Source organism: Urocampus carinirostris, chromosome 7 (genome assembly GCF_059441175.1).
Source record: "Urocampus carinirostris isolate Australia breed hairy pipefish chromosome 7, RoL_Ucar_1.0, whole genome shotgun sequence".
NCBI lineage: Eukaryota > Metazoa > Chordata > Actinopteri > Syngnathiformes > Syngnathidae > Urocampus > Urocampus carinirostris.
In genome coordinates, this window is record NC_142355.1 from 14029652 (window position 1) to 14053159 (window position 23508).

At 39.8% G+C, this 23508-nt stretch overlaps 1 protein-coding gene across 1 annotated transcript; it reads right to left on the reverse strand.

Moving 5' to 3' along the window:
• Positions 1 to 679: 679 nt before the first annotated feature.
• znf276 (zinc finger protein 276) lies at positions 680 to 23508 on the reverse strand. The gene is made up of 9 exons (XM_088339821.1): positions 23376 to 23508; positions 19972 to 20202; positions 16645 to 17016; positions 14397 to 14469; positions 12707 to 12817; positions 11797 to 11872; positions 8558 to 8675; positions 4510 to 4609; positions 680 to 1661 (listed from the first exon to the last, which is right to left on the reverse strand). Exons 2-9 carry the CDS (start codon positions 20174 to 20176, stop codon positions 1481 to 1483), a joined length of 1236 nt encoding a protein of 411 aa, XP_088195947.1. The 5' UTR covers positions 20177 to 20202; positions 23376 to 23508; the 3' UTR covers positions 680 to 1480.

A 23508-nucleotide genomic window follows, 5' to 3' on the forward strand; every position in this document is an offset into this window, starting at 1 on the left:
TGCAGTGTCCGTACAGTGATTTTGAACACCACTTTACTGCAAAATACCTGAAGGCATCACAATCGCGCAACTGCACAGCCCTCTTGAAACTATAACGGCAATTCAAAATGAGTGCTACATTGAAGGATAAATAAAATACAGACAAAAAGAAAAGTGCTTTTACTTGCAACACAGTGTATTTGAGTTGTCTCTTTCCAATCTGCGCAACAGATACGGACATTGCTACAATGTGTGTGTAATCCCCATCTCTGTATCTAGTGTCAGTGATTGAAATGTGTCTATCTGTGCGTTATGTATGTATGTAAAAATACATATAAATAGAATTGTATTTATTATACCTGTAATTGGATTTGATCTTTTTTTCTGTAACTGAATACAATTACAGACTTACAAACATTCATGTTACGAAAAACAGTAGATAAAAAAATTTGAGGTGTCGAAAAATATCCGGATATTGCTGTAAGTTAGATTTTGTATCGTGCACCTTTTTCCGAGTACAGGGAAGTACTGTAATGCTTCTTTCCGCCGCTGTGAGAGGTCAACGAGCATCCACCCCGAAGAAGAAATCCGGCTTACTCTTCCTAGTTCGTGTGTGAATACTGTATTTTCAGCGCGCTAAGAACTTTGACTTTTTGTTAAATATCTGGTGAATGCATTCAATATGTTTTGTGTAAAGTAGAGGGGAGCTGTTTCTTTTCAAATGAAAGTGAAATAAGAAAGCTTGATGCGGTTCAGAAAATGGTTGGCTCGCTTTTTTTTGGCCACTTTTTACCACGGAGGAGGAAGTAGCCTAACTCTTGAAACCCATCTTCCACAAGTAAGTTAAACTCTATCTTTATAGAGCATATTATTTAATGAAATGTTTATTTTTTTAGTACAAAACAATACAGGTTACTTATACAAACCTTAAATATACATTCCATACAAAATGTAGCACTGACGCAACTTATGAACAATCGTGAAGAGGGCAGCGTCTGTACATATTTTTTGTATCCTAATTACATAACGCCTTTACATGTATCCCATTACTCCCCAAGCCTGCCCATAAATCTCCATAATAGATACATAATCCTTGTACTAATACACATTTCATTGTGCCCGTATCTTGGTGTAGCATGAACCATAGGGGGCAATGATGCTTCATAGGACAATGCCATACAAACTAATGCCGGCTGCAGTTAATCATGAGGGAAGAAAAAAATGCAATGGCAAAGCTAAGCCACCAGACGTTGAGAAACTGGGTTTTTCATTACAACATTTTAGCACATTTCAATCCTTGAAAAATCAATACAATTCAAGCCCCAGTCCGATCTTTCCTTAAAACAATATTTAAGCCTGGATTTTATACACGAAAAGACAGACAACAATTGAAGTTTGAGAGGCACGTCAGTCTCTGATATCTGTTCTTGTGGCAGTGCCTCCCCACTCAGCATAATGTTGTGGAGGCTGAAGAACGATAAGCGCAGCTGGTTTTATGCTTTCAAAGCGTGCTTTGAGTCAGCGTGTGAACCATGGACATGTGAACGTTGAGATTATGAGTCTTCTCAAAGCGCTTGTTGCATAACATGCAGGCGAACTCCAGGTCAGCTTCTGCTTTGTGTTTCGTCATGTGATATTTCAAGGAGGCGCGCTGGCGGCATTGGAAGCCGCAAACCTCACACCTGTAATACAAGCAAATGTCTTATTGATACATTGTAGTGTAGAATTGCGCGCACGTATCATACTAAGCTAGGATATCTGACCAGGTACATTGCATGTCCTTGTCTGCTATGTCGAAAAGTTCCTTTCGTGATTGAAATTCTGCCTTTGCTGTTATACTGTACTAACACTACTTGTCAGTGTTGCCTTTGAGTCAAAAGCAGTGGAGACTGTATTTTCCAGGCTAGAAGTAGCAGTTTTTTTTATTTATTTATTTATAGTTTGGCCGGGGGTGTGACTTATATGTGAAATCATTAGTACATTTTTGGGTACCGTAAATTCTGGACTATAAGCCGCTACTTTTTCCCCAAACTTTCAACCCTGCGGCTTATTCAGTGATGCGGCTAATTTATGTAATTTTTCTAACGGCCGCCAAAGGCGCTCGAGTACAAAAGGTAAGATTTAGACCGGTGGAGCAGTCCGATAAGGAAGGAAACAGAGCTACTGCACAGAAACTTTACTTAGCGAGCGTGTTACTAGCATGTTTTTGAATAAGGGAGCATGGAACGACGTCTAAATGACAAAGTCTTTTTCCCATGCTGAAGGAAGACGACTTTGATGACCGCAGTTATAAGGAGGAAAAAGAGAACGGATTACCGTGCTTTCTATATGTATGGTATGTTTTTTTTTTACAAACCTGTTCACTGTGTCGCGAGCGTGTTTCTAGTAGCGTTTTGCTACCCTTCACAGGCGCGGTTTGGGATGAAAGTTATAATATTATTAAAGCTTTGAAAACTCTCGGTGTAGCATCTTTCTTTGTAAATATGTGTAACCATGTATAATATGTATTTGCAACTGTAAATTTTTGTAATGTATTTATTTTAGAAACTTATTCTGATATGTATTGCACGAGCAAATGAGAAAAAAGCGGCGGGGCAAACGCAGGCTGATGGGAAGTGGAGTAAAAGTGAGACGTATTTGTGGACGCGCCCGACAATAGTGGATATATATTTTTCCCACCCTTACCTTTGGAAAAATACACTTTTTTCCTTGGATTACTTTCAACGGCCACCCGGACTCTGCAGGTCTGCGTCAAACGTTAAGCACCGTATCATTTTCCGTTCATTTTGCCGGCTGTGATTTTTGGACTGTGTCGGATATGGGTTAATTTTGTGTCGGTGTTGCATTTTCTTAATGTGGGCTCATGCGGCTAATATACAGGTGCGGCTTGTGTATGTACAAACTCGGTTTTCCTCCCGAAAAGTGGTGGGTGCGGCTTATAATCAGGTGCGCTCTATAGTCCGGAATTTACCGTATATCATTTCGCATGTTATTTTCACACTAAACCGGGAGAGGGCGCTCTAGGCCTGTGTTTGTAATATCAACCGCGTTGTGCCGAAAATGTCAACAGTGAGAAATGCTGCCCTACAGACATCACTCGGGCAAAATTCACTAAAACAACTTTCTATCGCATTCTTTAGGGGGATGCGACTTGCACGTACATGTTTTCTTTCCTTCTTTTTTGGCTGTTGCGACTTATAGACCATAAATTACAGTGATAAGAAAAATCAGCCTGAAACTTAGGTGTAATTTTTTTGAAATGATCCACTGACCATAAGTTTATAGTTTAGCAGACACTCAAAATAAAGAAAGAAGACATCAATGAACTACTTCTCTTAAACGACTATCTCATTTGGGGGCATGGGGGTGCGACTTATACATGTTGTTTCCATTTTAATGATACATTTTTTGGCTAGTGTGACTTATATTCCAGAGACTACGGTAATAAAGAAGAAATCGGCCTGAAACTATAAAGATAATTTACCATTTCTATGAAAGTATAACTGATACATGTATAGTTTAGTAGACACTCAAAATAAAGAGAAGACAACAATGAACTTTGAACTTGCATAAAGAACTCGAATGCAGGGTGGCAGGTAACAAATGATGACTTGGTCGCAACTAAGAAATTTAAATACTGTAAATATTCAAAATGAAAGCACCGATTGATTCACTCTTGAACTAATTTGGTTGGTTGGGTTCCCTTAACCACATAGGTTGTAGGGCCAACATTTCGGTGGCGCCCATCCCTCTCCAGGCCAACATATCTTTCCACGCGGTCTCGAACCTGGGACCTTTTGCGTGTTAGGTGAATGTGCTAACCACTGTAAAACATAAACATCTTGAACCAAGCATCGACATATATACTTTGGATTTTGACCAAATCACTAATAGTCCTGATTAGATTATTTTTTTAAAAAAATGGTAATGTAACAGCAGAAAGCTAACTTCCTCTTCAGTCCACGTAGATGTTGGTTGGAAAAGAAAAGGCCAATTTGATCTACACTTTGGTTTGTGGGGACCCCCCAAAAAGTAGCAATGGCTAGTTAATAAACTTGTTATAACACAAATTGACGCAATCTGACATACTCTAAACATTTCTGTCAAAAGTATTTTATACCAATGTTCATCATTTTGGAACCTCCATCCATCCATTATCTGCACCGCTTATCCTCAGTAGGGTCGCGGGGGTGCTGGAGCCCATCCCAGCTATCTTTGGGCAGTGGGCAGGGGACACCCTGAACTGGTTGCCGGCCAGTCGCAGAGCCAGACAGCTCACTTGCTCATTCACTCCTAGGGACAATTTTGACCAGCCAATTAACCTGACATGCATGTTTTGGGAATGTGGGCGGAAACCCACGCAAGCACGGGGAGAACATGCAAACTGCACACAGTAAGGTTTGATCCCATGACCGCAAAACTGTGCCGCACACGCGCTAACCACTCAGCCGTCGTGCTGCCCTATTTTAAACCTGTGTAGCTTTTAAACAGGTATATATATTATAATAATTATAATATTATAATACTTACTGCAAAGGTTTTGCACCGGAATGTCTCATTTGATGAACTAAAAGATGTTTTCTCTGTTTAAAAGTTTGTCCGCACTCATCACAGATGTAGTTCCTCTCTTCTAAAAAACGTAGAAGACAAAAAACAGACATTTCGATTATTCAAAGGAAAACTTGTGGTGTCTAATTATTCAATACAATCTAGATCAGGGGTGTCAAACTCAATTGAGGGGGCTGGGGGCTACATGCTTAGAGGAAAAATCTCATGGGTGCTGGACTAGTAGGTTTAGATAGATAGATAGATAGATAGATAGATAGATATATACTTTATTCATCCCCGAAGGGAAATTCACACTTCCAGCAGTCTACCCCGTTGTTTATTAACAGATTAACATGATGCCCGAGGGTGCTTGTAGCGGAGTGGATGACGTAAGAAAAAGAAAGAGAAAAGGAAAGAGAAAATGAGAGGGGGGAAGAAGAGAGAGAACATGGGAGACCGCGTAAGAGACAGAGAAGGTGAGAGAGACAGAAATGGAGGAAAAATGAGAGAAAGAGAGAGAAGGAGATAGACAGAAAGTGAGAAAAAAGGAGAGAAACACAGAGAAAAAAAAGAGTAAAAAGGGACTGAAAAAGAAAATTAAAGAAAGTGAGAAAGAGAAACATCAAAAGAACAAGAAAAGGAGAAAAAGAGTAAAAAAAAGAGGACAAGAGTGAGCATTAGAAAGACAGTGAGGAAGAGTGAGAAAATGGGGAAAAAAGAAGGAAAGAGCAAAAGAGAGAAATATAAAAAAATGAGAAAAAGCGGGAAAGTGAGAGGGTGAGAAAAGAAGGAGAAAGTTAGAGAGAGAGAAAGAGAAAAACAAAGTGAGCAAGTCAGAGAAAGCAAACAATAGAGAAAAAAATGAAAGAGTGAGAGGACAACGAGGGAAAGAGTGTGAGAAGGAAAGAGAAAAAAAGAGCAAGAAAGAAAAAAAATGAGAGAGAGAAAGAGAGAGGGAGTGAAATACTACTAGAGATGCTTTGCTATTTAAACTACAGCTCAATTTTCTCTTGCGCTTCGCTCAGTGTTGTGTAGCGGGCCAGATTAAAATCCTCGGCGGGCCTGATTCGGCCCACGGGCTGCCTGTTTGACACATGTGTTCTAGCTCAAGGATGTCAAACTCAAGTTTGGCTCCTGGGCCGGATCCAGACTTTCTGTTCTGAGGCGGACCGGATTAGTAAAAGATGGCCAACTTTGTTTTCCAGTATTGTGCTTTATCATTCAGCCGACCCATGTAACCTACCTTACATTTCATAATCACGGATGACTAGGGATCTTTTCTAAACACAACACAAGTATTCACTAACAATCGGGGAAAACAGATTTATATGCACTTAATGTGTTGACTGGTTTATTTAAACCAGGGGTAGGAAACCTATGGCTAAGGAGCCATATATGGCTCTTTTCATGAGTACGTATGGCTCCGAAATAAAATGTAACTATTGCACATCTCTGTGTGGCGTTCCAAAGTCAAGTGATTTCATCCCGATTTTGGTACATATAAAGCCGAAGCAACTTAATGCAGAAGTTCGATAAGAAACCATTTGAACTGATAAATAAAAACACTGGTAAACGACTTTGATTGGGTGAGCAGTACAGGTGGGCGGATCCCTGCACACAGCGCAAAGCACTTCCTTCTCTCTCTCTCGCTCAGTGCAGTCTACACCGAAAGTGATATGCTTATCGTTTGCAGTAATTTGTGACATTTTCACAAAAGAACTTTGCATGCACATTGTTTTGAAACCGTTATTAAGGACAAATTTCATGGAAAAAAATTGCTTCAACACTCTTACCTGAAGGTGGAAGACAGATTGTAAATGGCATATTTACATTGATTTGGGACACAGGATTTGGCATTATTATCATTTCATACATTTGATGAAATCATCAAATGACACACAGTGAAATAAAATGTGCTGAAGAATTAGCTTTTGTCTAGAGAGCGTGTTTGGCAGTTTTTTCAATTTTGCCTGAAAATACATGATGTGGCTCTCTCAATTTCTTTTTAAAACATGTTTTGCTTTTATGGCTCTTTGGGTCAAAAAGATTCCTGACCCCTGATTTAAACAGTTGAGCAAGTGCAGTTTTACACCTGAACCAACTCACCACGCTCTAAAAACTCAACACTGTCCTCTAGCGGCCAGTGAGAGCATTCAGTTTGCGTTTATTTTAAAAAAAAAGTCAACTTTTGATCGAAAAAAACCTAGAGACTCACTAGAGACAACCCCCTGTGACTAAAACTTTGACCCCAGACACACACATCCAGATTATTGACCAAGTGCCACAAACTATCCCCACAAAAAACCTCCTTTGACTCCTATCAGTTGATTGAATTGCAGGAGCAGACTTACAAAGTTTCCATTTTAATAAAAATCTTTGTGCTCTCATGTCATGATAGGCCGATGAGGACGATTCCTGATCATAAATTGTTTAGCTTGAGAAATGTACCCCTAGCAGAGTTTTCTTAATCGAATCAAATTTCTACGCAGAAATCTCGCAAAGATAGGGGGAGATGGCCTTCCCCCCCTCCTCTCTACCCACTTGGGTGGGTTCATTATTTGCCGTTTTTAGAGTAGCTGTGAAGCTTAACACGCAGTAGTTAGGAACATTTCTCAAATTAGGAACAATGCAGAATCCCGTGTTTTTCTAAGAAATTACAACGTTGCCATATTTACTCAACTACCTCATACCAGTTTCTCTTGTCAACAAGGTTATTTTTTTTAATTCTTTCTTTTGATCATATTTCCCTTATCATGTAAATAAACGCAGTTGTTAGAATCAAACATGTGCCTTATTATTTATTTGTGCGTCTCCATTTTTCCTTCTGGACTGATCCATCATTATCAATATCAATGAGCTGAAAAATCGATAATTAAAAATTAAAATATGTTAAGAGTATTGTGTTATTTGTGATAAATGCTAGAGACAATATGAGGCGATGTCGAATTGATTCGAGTGGGAACCCGTTAGCACTACCTGCTGGCTGAATCGGTAACCACCGAATTAGATTCTGAATTAAATAAATCTAATTTAAATTAATTTAGTCTAGAGCGAGCTATGTACTTCTTTGTAATCACGTTTTATAAATATGCTTCACTTAACAAAACGCAGTTTGCATAACAATCCCGAGCAAAACTGAATAAAACAAAAACAAATCATCAGTCAAGAGTCCCTGAGTTCTACACAGTGTTGGGCATGTTACTTTAAAAAGGAATTAGTTATAGTTACTCACTACTTCTTCCAAAAAGTAACGGAGTTAGTAACTGAATTACTCCATAGTAAAAGTAACTAGTTACCAGGGAAATTAACTATTTCTGTTAGTTTAAAAAAATGTGAGTCAAAAAAAATTGTAATTTGCCAAGCAGTATTTGAGTCAGTTAAATAGAGAAGAACAAAGAGTTGTGTTATTGAACTCTAATATTTATTGCACCTCACCAGCAACTGATTTATCCTACACTTGAAGTGAAACAAACATAAACAGCAAACAATATAATAAAACAACAATATAACGTGAGTTTAATAAATCTAAGTCTCACAACTGGTCAAGTAGACATATGCTATGAATTATTTTGAATTTAGGAATACCTTTAACTACGCTTAGCCGGTTTCCAAAGGGAGGGAGGTCATACCTCTTCAATCCATTTTTTCCAAGCTAGAGGAAGCTAGCCCAACTTTATGGGCTCCCGAATACTTGGTTTTGTGATTTGGTTTAATTCTTCTAGCAGTCTCCGTGATGCTTTCTTTGGGCTGTAATTCAGCGTAGAAACTCGGCTACTAAAGGCTACACGTCACAGGCAGGAAAAAAACAAAACTGCAATTTTAGCCGTAACGCCATACATCTGGGCCAGCGAATAGCGGACTTCAGGAACGCAGTCTGCAATCTTACCTCTAAAAAAGTGATCTTTCTTCTTGAACATATCCACTGTTATAAAAATGTGATACTTCTAGGGTAGGAGTTAAGTTGTGCATTGCTGCCTAATCTTATGCACACATTTTAACATATTTATTCATTTATTAAAACCTTACATACCTGTGTGGATCAACTTGACATGCCGTTGCAAGTAACGGTCAATGGTAAAAACTTTGTTGCATCCAGGATGAGGACACGGTCGCTCTTTTACCTCTTGGTGTTGCTCTTTGATATGCTTCTGAAAAAGACAATGCCATGAAAAACACACTAATTTTCAAATACAATTCCATTGTCAAGTCATGTTTATTTGTATAGCCCTCAAAGGGCTGCACAGACCACAGATTATTGCAAACTACAGACTATTACGACAACATCCCCTGATCTAAAACCTACATGAGGGCAAGGAAAAACTCAAAAACCTTAACATAAGGAAAATGAAGAAACGTTGAAGTAATTCCCCTTCCAGGATGACCAGGCTGCAATGGATGTTGCAATAACAAATAATACACAGATATTGTCAACAGGAAATATAGGCCATTCATAAGCTATAAAATAGATTTTATAGATTTAAACAGTTCCACTGAGGTTGCAGATCGAATCTCAGGGGGAAGACCATTCCACAGGACTGGGGCCCGTATGGAGAACGCTTTCGAACCTGCGGATCTCTTCTTGGCTCTTGGGATCACCAGTAGACCAGCATTTTCAGAGCGAAGGCTCCGGACCGGAACATAGGGCGAAATTGTGGTCTCCTTGCGTGAAAGCCAATATAAGTTTGCTTAGGTTGCCGAGACATGTCAGTGTAAGGTAATCCCTCGCTGTATCTCGGTTTAGTTTTCAGTGTTTCAAAACTTTGCTGATTTTCATTGTCCATTGTGTTGTGCATTCTGATTGACTGTTTAGCCAATCTGTCCCTATTTTTTACTTGTGTCTGCCTGTGCGTCAATAATGTTGCGGTCGAAGTTGTACACTCACGCAAAACAGCTTGACTAAACTACGCGTTGATATTTTTCAATCTCGAGTTTCTCTAAAAGCGATCATTTCAACAAAACGCTCTAAGGGCAGAAGAAGAGGCTTTATTTCGCCAACAAAGTTGTCACGAAACGGAACGGGAAGCAGGAAGTCGGAACTCATTTGCGTAGACGTCCTCACACTTTAATTGAAAAGAAAAATTGTCCAAAACACAAACGGACCAGACCAAAAAGGGTCAAACACAGGCAAAACTGCAAACTAGCAGGAATCTCTCAGAATGTTACATTGAAGTGCAACAAAGTCCCACAAGCACAACAAGTATAACCAAGCATAAACAAGTTTTCAACAACGATCTGGCAAAGCGCAGTTCAAAAGAGCAAGCTTAAGTACCCACAGGAGTAATCAGAAAATGCGGTGTCAAGGGGCGGTGCCAGCTGGGCGCCATGGCAACTGTGCAGAACCTGACCAAAGATGAATTACTCGAGATGCTAAAGTAAGGTACACTCATTTTTACGCCATATTTTTGTTTCCCAATAACATGCACATGGCAAAAATATTAGAAGCAACGTGGATAATAATTATACGTTCAGAGTTGATGTTTATTTTTCTAACATAGCTTGCCAAACAAAACTGGCACAAATATAATGATAATATAAAGCCACACTAATAACATAAGTGCACAATTCACTTTTTGGGGCCAAATTGAAATTTTTGCCTCAATCGGGTTCTTATAGAAAACGGCTTTATCTGCACACGTGTTCAATTCGTTCAACCACTCATATTCAAGATAACCAATCAAAAGTGCAATATAGTAACGCGATTTTTTTTAAATCATGATAAGATCCATCAGCTGAGGCAAGAGTTGAAAAGACTGAGGAGGTGAGTGAGGAGGAGAGGGTGCCTCCAGCAGAAGTGTACCCTCCGCAAGAAGCTCATGACTCTGAGAAGAGTGAAGTAGGACAGAAGAAGAATAAAAGAGCGGGCCAGGAAGATGGCTGCCTTCATAGCGAATCCGTTTGGGTTCACAAAGCAGCTACCTGGGAAGAGGCACAGTGACCAGCTCACTTGCTTTTTAAAGGAGATTGACCTCCACCTTAGAGAAACCTGTGGCAGTTCAAAGGGTCAGGGGGCGCAACAGTGGCAATTGCAGAAGGGGTGTGGATTTCAAAACAGAAAGAGTTGAAGTCCATTGACCAGTTCAAAAACATCTTGCTGGTGGCCATCAAATTAGATCAAAATTTGGCGATCGAGAACTGTATCAGAAAATCAGAATTTTCCAAATTTGCATTTATCAAGATTCACAAACGGGCAGCACGGCGGCGCAGTGGTTAGCGCTTGTGCGGCACAGTTCATGTCATGGGAACCTGTCGTGGGTTCAAATCCAGCTCCAGACTTCCTGTGCGGAGTTTGTATGTTCTCCCCGTGCTTGCGTGGGTTTCCTCCGGGCACTCCGGTTTCCTCCCACGTTCCAAAAACATGCATTTCAGGTGAATTGGCCGGTCCAAATTGTCCCTAGGTGTGAATGAGCGAATGAGTTGTCTGTCCATGTGTGCCCTGCGATTGGCTGGCAACCAGTTCAGGGTGTCCCCTGCCCACTGCCCGGAGATGGCTGGGATGGGCTCCAGCCCCCCCGCGACCCTAATGAGGATAAGCGGTACGGCTGATGAGATGATGAAGATTCACAAACGTAACCATGATTTTCACATGCATTTGTCCATATTATTTATGCATTCATAATGACTTTATATTTGTTAATCCTGAATGTTCAGTTTTTTTTCCTAATGTATATGTGAGATTTGTGGGTCCTCTGCCCATCAATGCCATGGTAAGGCTCATTTCTAAAAAGCGGATGATGCTTAACAGTGAAAAACAACCACAACCAGGTAATGACATTGCTGTATGAGATAGCTTCTCATGCTACTGGTAACCACGGAGACCAGTACTATCGGTTTCATGTAGGTGAGCAGAACCCCTAAGCAAAAAAAAACACCTGGAAGGGGATGGGCACCAGAAGTAAGATCCTAGGCCTGATGTCGACCAACCCGAAATTTCATACTCGCTCGATTCTAAAGGACGTACTGCTGCTATGGTTTATGGTCCAATTTTCCAACCGTCAAAATGACGGATGGTTTTGAAATGTTCTGGTCAACTCTTACCTTTTTGAGATAAAGACCAATTAAAAGTCGGCTCAAACAAGTATACTTCATTTTTCAACCCAGCAATCAAATGTCCGAGAGATCTCTGGCCTTTGCACATTAACAGTACAGTACAGTATTCCCAATATCCTAATCTAATGTAATTGCTGTCAACCCTACAGGTGCAGATCGATGGAACTAAGAAAAAGGGAAACTGAGTGCAAAGATCCATATCAACACAGTCACACAACTGACCTTTAAACCATCGGATGCTCGATAGATGGCGGTACAGCCCTGATAAGGACAATTGTAGATGTTTGGCAGCTCCTCCCTGCAAACGTAAAGCAAAACTTTTAGTTCTTCAACAACAAATCAATTTGCAATGGCATGAAAATGGGTTAGGGGTTCAAAAAGGGAGTAGGATATGGTGTGGAGAAGAGACTTTATTTGCAGCTCAAACTAAGCATTCTAAGTGACAAACCTTGTTAAATACGTACGGCAATCATTAAAATCATTTATTAACAATGTAAACTATGAACACAATAGCAACATAAAATGTTCAATATATTTACGTCATGTCTTTTCAAGTCCGATCCCACCCAAAGGCCCTTTTTCCCCTCATTGTGCGTTTTTGTCTCTACATCTTGATCTAACATTTGTCTCTCGTACAGTGAATGAAAATTGAATGCCTATTTGTAGGCCATCCATTTCATTGGTGTTTCAGCACTCTCACCACCGCAACCCGGGTTCGAATCCTGTTGCCTCCAATGTTTTGTGGTTGTGATTAGTGAGATTTTTTTCGATTGATCCACTGCAGAAAAAGTCTGTTGTACAACGCGCACCAAACTTCGAGTTCTTTGGTAAAAATAAGAAATGCGTGTTTTCAACGAATGATTAGATAAACCCGCCTGCGCAAACTACACCTACTGATTCAAAGCAATGCCTCAAACGGCTGATTTACTTTCCGCGAAATCTCACGACACCCCGAGCAAACACCCACAACCCGAGAAAAAGTGAAACAAAATGTACCAATTTTTAGGGAGCGCATTTTACAAAGCATTACGGTAATTTCTCTTCAGTCTTATTCATATTCCCTTGATCTTACTTTTATGCTCCAGTTCTGCCAGCTGATTTTGTCCGTGTGTGTGTGTGTGCATGTATTTACCCTTTAGTTTTGAACTTGTTTTTCCAGCCAGGCTTAGGTCCAGGTTTCTTTTTTGCTTTGGAATTTTCTGGGTTATTTTTAATTTGTTGACATTTCTTAGGCCGAGGTTTTCTGCAGCAGAAAACATAGTTTAGTTTAGTTTTTCCTGAGATTAAATCTTGCATCAATTTACTAGAAAAACATCTGATTTAAAAAAAAAAATAAATAAATAAAAAAAAAAAAACTATTTTCTGCAACTAAAAAAAAATGTAAACAGCAATTTTACGAGACCTTTATACCAGAAGTTTCACTGTACAAAAGCTGGAAGTTGTAGTCGGTAGCATACAATAATATATTTACCACCTCGTCAGTCACCACTCATCCTCCTGCTTCAAGCTATGTAGGCTAGCCTCAGTTGGGTAAACCAAAATTGATAATTAATGAATAAACTGGTTGCATTTACAGGTAAAACTGAATATACAGGATCTGAGGAAGAGGGTGGGTGAAGGGTGCAAGGCAATGGGTGTGCTGAACGGATTGTTCAAGTGTAGAGATCTGTGAATGGATGCTAGGCGAGGATTGTATAAAAGTGGTCGTACCAACAGGGATGTATGGCTCAGAGGCGTGGGGATTGAGAGTACATCAGCGTAATAGGTTTAGTGTCTTTTAAATGAGATGTTTGCGTAGTATGTGTGGAGTGACATGACTGGATAGGTTAAGGAACAAGGAAGTAAGGAGAAGAACTGGTATGGTTTGAGAGCTTGCTGAGAGTTGATGAAAATGTTCAGAGATGGTTTGGACATATGGAAGGAATGAATGAAGGTTGTTTGCCTTAAAGAGTATGTAGTGCAGAAGTGAAACAGCCTAAAGAGGGATGGGCGCCACCAGGCTGTACTTGCCCTGGATACACCACAGGAAGTGGTGCATTGACAACCCAGGTTGGTCAAGGGTTCCCTGAAAATTTAAATAAATATATATATATATATATATATATATAAACAGTATATGAATCGCTTGCTATATCATGGTTTACTTTTCGTGGTTTTGCTACTTCATGGATTTGCATTGTGTTCTGCATTCTGATCGGATTACAGTCGGTTGATCTCGCCGCTTACATGCGCTTCATTCCATTTCTGTGATTTGACATTAAGAGCACTGGGCAGAAATCACATAGCATCAACACCCGTCATGGGCACTCTTGATGCTTCGTTTCAATTAAACAGTCGAAATCCGCTGCCCCGCACCAGTTCCAAGCCAGCGGCTAAGTGGCTAAGGCGAGCTGTCAGGACCACCGCACTATAATATGCATACTGCTATAAAGCTCGCAACTAAAGTTAGGTTATATCAAAGCCGTGCTATGCCTTTTAAGTAGAATTAATTGGTTCTGTTCATGACACAAGATATGAGTTTAAATTTAAATTTGCAGTTGAAATTGCCTATAAAAGTTTCCACGCCAGAATAAGACTGGCTGCTATTCATAATGCAAAATTTTGAATATATTTATAAATAAAGGTTAACTTTAAATGAATAAAAAAGGCAACCAAATCACTGTTATTTTTCAGTAAAGTTTAGTTTAAAAAAAGCCAAGGTTTTGCAATACTTAGATGGTGTACAAATGTCTGCTTAGCACTATACCATAATTACAGAATAGATGGTAGGTTTCACCCTGTTTGTATTCAAAATATTAACGGTAAGGGGAAATTTTACGCACCGGTCAGGTAAATCACGATCACCGTGGTTGTCCTCTGGCTTCTCTGCAGCAGGAGAAACTGCTATATCTGGCTCTGCAAGTTCCGGAGAGAATTACAAAAGAAATGTATTTAAAAGAGTTCAAGCTGGTAAAATGATGATCAGACATTCAAATATTATAGCTGCTAAATAGAACAAGATTAAAGCTCCATCATACAACAATTTGGCCTTATTATAAACCATTTTATTTGAGGCATTTAACCAATCACATTTCAGCCATTAGTTGTTGCCAGGGTCAGAGTGCTTCATGATAAGCTCTGCAGGCCCTGGCCCGTAAAATCAGTCTTTGAGAAAATTGTTGGTTTAGCCAATCAGATTGCGAGTTGGCTAGCAGGTGTTAATAAATGTCATGGGTTTCACAAACTGACTGGTTAGAAGTAGGTAATCCACCAAATCGTGCAAACAGTCATTAAATAAGAAAAATAATGATAGTGTGTTGATTAAATAATGAAAGGTCGGACAACTCTGTAGCAAGCAAGACTTTGGCAAACGGGAAAAAAGTTTTGTCCGCCACTTTCAGCCTAGGGCAGAGGTTAGGAACCGCTTTGACCCAAAGGAGCCATAAAAGAAAAAATATTTTGCCTTTTTTTGGGGAGGGGAGCGCCACACCATATATTTTAGGACAAACTTGAAAAAAACATCAAAAACCCTCTCCAGACAAAAACGTATTCCTCACCACACTTAATTTTACTGTGTTACGTTTCATGATTTGATAAAATCTATGAAATAATAATGCCAGAGCCTGTGTCCCACATGACAATAAATACACCACTTTTTTTACCACCCTCTAGCAGTTACTTAAGTATTGAGGCTCATTTTGACCGCCATTTTTGTCCTAAATGATTGTTTCATAACAAGGTGCGAGCAAAGTTCTTTTTTAAAAATGTCACAAACACTGCAAATAAGGATACCAACGCATTTACTTTCAGTATAGATCGTGCTGGGCAAGGAAGAGGAGTGTGCACGCCCATTCCAAATTGCTTTGCTAGAGCTTCTGGGTGTTTAAAGTTTGTTCTGTGGCTTTTCATCATAACTCGTCTTAACAATGAACAGAGATTGTTTAATGAGCTCCATTATATAGAATTATTTAGCGAGCGAATTCTGTTGGTGTGACACCTGGACTGTAATTAAATGAAGTCCTATATGTATCGGACCAACTAAGCACGTGCGCCAATTGGCTCCATATGTAACAATTCATTTAGTTATTTCCGAACCATATGTACTCATGAAGAGAGCGATACATGGCTCGCAAGCCCTAGCTTCCCGACCACTGGCCAAGATATAAGAGCTTAGGCCCAAGCCCGTGGCCGTCAGAATTTTGGGCTGGCCGGACTTATAATGTCAATTATTATGTTTGGGATGAGCCAAGCTTCTCTCTCGTATCCACCCATCATTGTTCATTGTCTCCGTTTATACAATCTTGTTTAGATTATATTTTGGTACAAAATACTGGCTTCATGTGTCAAATGTCCGATTAGCTCGAGATCCTTTGCGTAAAACCAGCTAACTCCCCTTCCCTGTATTGCGTAACCTAAGCTCCCTGAGCGAACCATTACCAAAGAGCCGTGAACTACATCACTAGTTCAGACCTCAGCTGAAAGGCTTGAAAAGTTGTAAAATCTACGGCCCACAACTAGAATATCGTGATATTTTATTTATATTTTATAATGCCTTAAGTGCAAGGGTCTCAGACTCAATTGAGTTGGGGCCTTGGAAGCTAGGGTCAGGGTGAGGTTGGGCCAAATGGGGTTTTTCATAAAAAGGAAAACAGGAATAAAAAGAAAAGTAGGAGAAAAAAAAGCAAAAAAAAAAGAAAATGGAGAAAAAGAAAAGGAATTGAAATGAAAAATAGGGGGAAGAAAGCAAGAAAGGAAAATGGAGAAAAAAAAGAAAACAGAAGATTTTAAAAGACGAAAAGGCAATTTCCTCTCTTTATTCTTTCGTTTCAATTTTAATTTCCTTTTTGTTTCGTTTTTGTCCTTTTCTTTCTATTTCTTTCCTTTTCTTCTTTTTAAACATGACATGTTCTCTGTAGTTTGTCTTCTTCCGTTGCCTTTTTAGCATTCCGTTTCAGTGGCACGACAGAATACAGCGACATCAAGTGGGCAAGGGGGCCCCACACTATCATCCTGGGGGCCGCAACTGGCACCCGGGCTACAGCTTTCAGAACCATGATTTAGTGGAACTCAGAAAACGGGTTAAAAACATACCTTCATTGCTGTAGTTCCAATCAGCGAGTACCAAGTTTTCAATCAGTGGAGTGACTGCCGGTGGACTCTGTGGAGCCTGACAGTTATCTGTAACGATTTGACTCCTATTATCCACTTCCTCCAAAGCATCTCCGGCACCATTCCTGCCGTCTTCAGAGTTGAGGACATAGGCCAACCTGGCGTCCGAGCTGCTCTGTGCGTCCAGAGTGTAGCTGTGCCCATCAACGCAACACCACACCACTTCTATTGAGCCCCGGCGCCGGCCCTCAAGCACCTTCGGGTTAGGGCAAGATTTGCAGGACTCTCCGTGATGGTGAGCCCATGACACAAGGTTGTGAAGGCACGCCGCGTCTGAAGAAAAGGATAACGAAACTGGGGAAAAAAATAAGAAAAAAACGTCAGAATAACTTGTTTAAGTATTGTAAATTCCGGACAACAGAGCGTACCTGATTAAAAGCCGCATGTTCAGATTTAAGACCGAAACTCAATTTTGCCTTTGTACAATCTGCACAAAATTTAAAGCCACGTTCGTAAACAGCCGTGAAAATGATTTAACGTATTGATTCGTGTATGACGCCCATTCCTAATTTTTGATTAAAACATTTTTAGTTCGTTTTTCTTAACTTGTTGTTGGCTCAAACCAAGCATTCTATGTACCAAATGTTGAATGCGTGCGCCCTTGATTAAATTGATAAACTTTGTACACGAAACATAAGATTCACAAAGTATCTATTTTATGTCCTTCAAAGTCCTATTTATCATCATATACACCAAATAGTTGTTTCCCTCGTCGTGCTTTTTTTGTGTTTATATCTTTCAGGACGACTTTCTATTGTCTCCATTCTCTGTCATTAATCTCCGGTAAATAAAGTGTGATAATTCAATAAAATTGGATGCCTTTTTGTATGTCATCTATATAAATGGTGTTCTAGTGGTTAGGTTTCGGCACTCTCACTTCCGCAGCCTGGATTTGATTCCCGTTGCATCCAATGGTTTACAATTGTGTTAAGCACTATTTTTCTACTGATTAATCATTGCCCAAATTCGGTAATATACTACAGTAGAACCTCGCATACAATGTGCATCCAAAGTTTGAGTTCATAAGGTAAAAAAACATGTGTGTTGTACACAAATAACTGCAGTAATTCAGGTCCATTTTAATACATTTTAAGCCCAGTGTGGGGAATTGGATGCGATGCCTTTGGCCCCCAAGCACCTGACGCCATTTTCAGCTGCGTGGTTTTCAGTTCTGCCCAGAGTTGTTTACGCCAAATGTTTTCGGATCATGTGACTAGTAAATAGTGCCAGATAGTAACATAAAGGTTGAAGTCGTCTTTGTGTTGTCTAAAGGTGGTTGCCTGGGCAAATTGCATTGACTTGTCATCGTTTCTCAAGGATTAAAGGAAACCATAGGCTTGACTTTGACGCAGATGAAGTTAAGCAGAAGGATAAGTGTTGCAAATTCGATAGATAACTTACTACTGTGGGAGGATTTCAATGTAATTATATACAGTGGAACCTCGGTTTTCAAACGCCTCTCAGTTCCAACAAATCGGAGTCCGACCAAAAATTTCGAGAAATTCTCGCTTCGCTGTTCGGTCAAAAAAATCGGAGTTCGAACGCCGGTAATGCGTGAGTGCGTACGGGTGTTTTAGCCCCTTATTATACCTCCGAAGAAAGTCAGTTCAAGCAGCAAAGTTGCTACAGGTGAAAAAAGAAAAGTAGTGCGTACAACTATTGCATTTAAGAAAGAAATAATAGCGAAATATGAAGGAGGTGTGCGAGTGTCTTATCTTGCTAGGGAATACCCTACCGTCCACCTGCGCCTTCTGCTGACCACCACAAAGGTAAGAAATCCTATCCATAATTCTTTTCTTTAGCCTTTTTTTTTTTTTTTACACGTCCATATTAGCGTAATCTTTTGTACGGAAGATTACGATAACGCGAACGTACGACTAGCCTGGGTTTGCTTTAAGTTTACGTTAAACATTCAAGGGAAACATTGAGGGTGTTGGAACGGAGCCCAACATTGAGGGTGTCGGAACGGAGCCCCCTTTCCAATGAACCGCTCACCACTTGTTGTGGTGACCCAGGTGCTACATAACTTGTAAACGACCTGATTTTTTTTATTTTTACACATTCATGTTAGCGTAATCTTTCGTACGGAAGATTACGATAAAGCGAACGTACGACTAGCCTGGGTTAGCTTTATGTTGACGTTAAACATTCAAGGTAAACATTCAGGGTGTTGGAACGGATTAAAACGATTTACATTATTTTTAATGGGAAAAATGATTTCGGTGATCGAACAAATCGGTTTTCGAACAGGGTTCTGGAACGGATTATGGTCGAGAACCGAGCTTCCACTGTAGTTCCTATCACATCATGTAGATCTGGACCACATAATAAAATGACAACATTATTGAATCACGATACACAGAGTATTTTACAGTTTTGAGACATTATTTTCACATCATTCTCCTCCTAACACTCTAACAATAATATAATGTGTAATTGGACATGCACTAAGAGTGAGCCACAAGAGCCTGACAAGATCAGGTGAGCGCCCAACTTTTTTTGTCTAATGAAAGATGACGGTTTAAGCTTGTTTTTGATATGTCGTATTCCTATACAGCAATAGAACCCAACAGGCACAATCCGTAATTTTCTTGCAGAAATTATTCCAAATGGCAAAAATTGGCCTGCACCAGCTCTTCCCATTTAAGAAAAACAATGAATAAATTAAAACAGGGGTCTCTAGCATTTTTAAAGCTGAGAGCTATTTTTTGTAACTAATTAGCAGAAGGTGCACCCAATTTGATGAGCATTTCGAAAACAACTTATCAGGGTATTACTATGTTATTAAAGGTTAATTATTGGACGAAGAGTTAAAAAGACTCAATCAACCGCAAGTAAAATGAAATGAAATGAAATGATCTGCATTTATATAGCGCTTTTCAAGTCAATGACTTCCCAAAGCGCTTTACAGTGTGCTTCACATTTCCCAATAGCGGCCGTGCAGCCATGTAAGGCGCTAACCTGCTTATTGGGGGTATTAGGGGTTCAGTGTCTTACCCAAGGACACTTCGACATGTAACACGGACAAGCCAGGATTCGAACTGGAATCCCTTGATCCCAAGACGAGTGCTCTACCTCCTGACTTTTACTAGAAGATCACAATGACCCAGCACTGGCAAGTTATTTTCAGAACAGGTCTGTGGGAACCTCAGCTGTCCTTAGGGAGCACCTTGGCTGCAGGCACCACGTTGGAGACCTTTGGATTAAAATGACGAAAAAAAGTAGTACATTAACTAATTACCCACTTACTTGACTTGAAATGTGAAGTCTGTTGCTTGTTAGTCACAGTGGAATCTGTCGCGTTTTCTCCATGATTCAGGTCAGGTGGTGCTGCAGTTCCATTGATGTTCCTCTGTCTTTGCATTATACGTCTATTTGGTCTCCTCCCATCACAGATGCTCCTGCTCTGGTGTGAAACCTCAGATAACCTGAGGCACTTGATTTTTTTCTTCATGGTTTACTGAAAGATTTCCAATGACCCTGTTGACACAACAATGAAAATAATAGTGAAGTTAAAGGTGGTGTCCGTAACTTCAAAGTTTTCTACTTGCTGACACCATTCTCTGCCTGAAATCATTATTGCAGCCTCCGTCAAGCTCCTTTTATAAGTGAAATTTTTAGACGCACTTGAATAATTGCTTATTTTTTCATCTTTTTGGGGGTTTTGTGGTTGGCATTTGGACAGTATTTGAAACAGTCCTTTTCTTACTTTCACCATTTTCATCCTAGAATAGAAATCATTCTCTGAGGGTTTTGAAGCCCAACCTAGCCGGACCAATTAACTTGATTTGCAGGGACGAGCCTGGAGCAAACCCAAATTTTCAGTTTTTCATTTGCGAGGACTTATGAGGAAAAGAGGATATTTAAGAGCCGCCAACGCATGCTGTGCAACCGAGAAAGGGCCCGTGACACGTCGAACCTGTCTTTTATAAGAAAATCTAAGTTTAAGACAGAGGCCGCCGGCCAGTAAAAATTTGATCACGGGCCGTAACAGGTCCCCGGGCCGGACTTTGAACATGGCTGTGTTAAACAGTCTTTCCACGACTTCATCTGTGCCTCAATAACGTAGAAGTCAAATATGAACACGTACATAAAAGGACTTGTATAGTATTTTGTTGAAAGCCTTTCCGTTTCCTCTATTCTCTAACAATTGTTGGTTCACTTTCAAATATCTTTATAATAACAATTTTTGAAAAAAATACATTGTATTTCGAAGCGCCTTTCAGGACACGCAAGGTCGCTGTACATATAAGTAGGACACAACAACAAAGCAAGAGTAAAACAAGCAAGTAATAAAAAGTCAATAAAACACATTATAGTTAAAAGGGGCAGTGTGTGAGGCATATGGTCAAGAATAGGCAAGTCTGAAGAGGAGAGTTTCGAGTCCAGATTTGAAGGTGGACAGTGGAATTTCAGAGGTCAGGCGGCATTGAGTTCCAGAGCTGGGGGGTAGAGCGGCTGAAAGCTCTGCTCCCCATTGCGCTGAGGCGGGCAGGGGGTATAGTGAGATGGAGGGAGGAAGATTAGGTGCTCTTATGGTCCGGAAATTACGGTAATTGCAGTTTAAATCGCCATTTTAAACTCAGGCTTGAATTGTTTTGCTTAATTCACAGGACTAAATTTGCAAACAGGCAAGGCATGGGAGCAGATTCAACACTTTTATTCTATTTATGGTTTGCACAATGTGTATTTTTTTATGTTTGACATTTATTGTATAGTAAATTTACCAAAATGTAAATGTGAATTTTTCCTTCCGGGATGAATAAAATATCTATCTATCTATCTATCTATCTCTATCAAAATTGTGCTTTGTATTAAACATTATAGTGTTTTTCTTGTTTTTTTTCTTTCTTGCTTGAGGTTATTTGTAATTATTAGTACGCTTAATTTCATGCATGTTTGACTTTGTTTGGTTCTTTATTATTTTAAACAGGGGTCTTAACACATTATTTTGGTTATTTATTAATTATTAATGATGTAAAATACAATCTAGATTGCTCTTTTATTTTTGATTACTCTTTAACTTAAGAACCAAATTATGGCCAAATTTTCAACCTGTCAAAATGATGAATGGCCTTAAAATGTTCCCATCAACTCTGAAAAAAATTCCATTTTAACCTCTGCAGAAAAATGTTGAAACGAGTAGGTAAATGTCTGGATGGGTGCATAATGCAATGTCGGCATCAGAGCTAGTAGCGTGGGCCATGCTGCTGAAGGATTTTTTATTTTATTTATTTTACTAGAAGGGATTTAATATAATACAAATTTCATTTTTTGAATGCAGTGGGGATTTTTCACAGGGAAGGCTTGGGGTCAGTGTGACCTAGACGAGAATGATATTTACAGAAAAAGAACGGGGACGGGCTGATGCGGGAAAAGGAGACAAGTGTTCTGATAAGCTTTCTTGTTGTGAGTCCTTTAGACATGGCGGCATCTTTTGGCGAGGAGGTGGCGACTACGTGGAGGCCACGTAAGAGTCTGCCAGAGGAGGAGGTGAAGTTGGCACCTGACCTGCCCCATGGAGGGGAGGGGGCCTTTGTGACGCACCGGTCAGACGAGGTGGGGAGTTCCTAGCCCGCCCATGGGGGAGGAACCGACGCCCCGCCGTGTCAAAAAGACGGAAGACGGAAAGAGAGAGACGGGAGCAAAGACGAGAGATGGGAGGCTCGACGAAGACTAATTAGACTAATTCGACAATAATTCGGCTAAATTCGATGGAATTCACTTTATAAATACTTTAAGAACATAAATATGCCCCCGTGTGGAAAAGCCTGTCTCTTGTCAATTTGTTTCCCTGAAATTAAGAAACGAGCATGCATTGTTAGGAGAATAAAGTTTGTGTTTGGTTAATGGAGTCAGATAACTAATTCGAACAATTTGGTAAACGCTACATTAGTAATATAGTTTTTTTTTCCCAACACTGCCCAAGGAACATCAGTATCTTGTCACAATTTACTGTAATGTTTCTATTTTAACACCACAATTCGCTCGTAGCGTTATGTAGTACCCACCCATCATTATTGTTCTTCTCTCTCTCTCTCTCTCTCTCTATCAATGCTGTTCTAGATTATGAAGGATATACTGTTGCTGTGGTTTAATGGCAAATTTTCAACCTATCATGACAAAGGACGGTTTTAATATTTTCCCATCAACTCTTAAAAAATGATGGGTCACTGTTGATGTAACCTCTGCAGACACAAACTAAAATATGTTAATGTCTAATCAGTCACGTTTAACGTAGATTTCCATAAAAAAAGACAGGTTTTAATCTGTGGTGATAAATCATCTCTCCCCCTCCCGAGTCCTCACATATTAAAAATGAAATTTCGGGTTTGCTTCGGACTCTCTGCCAATTGCTACCCCTTATTAAGGATTGCAATTCCAAACGCAGCACCTATTTACTCACAAAAAGACAGACTATGCAAAATACCGCGAAAATATTAGCAATCTATGATGACGTTGTCGTCCACTACAAGAGACCGAGATTGTCCAGATTAGAGCCGAGAAAGAAAAATATTTACAAAAAAAACTACGTACAAAATTTAAAATGGTTAAAAAAAACGTATAAAATACGGGGGAAACGTATTAAGTTGACAGGTAAGAAGAATTATGTTCCCAAAATGGAACGTTTATATAATTGTAGAAACGCTTACCTTATGGAATCCCAGTTTAGGCAACATTTAATTCGAATCGACAGCCACTTGTAAACAAACTTGAGTCCTTGATTCCACAAATGTTGCTCTTCTTCTACTGATATGTCGTTTGCGAACGAAACGGCTAGATGAG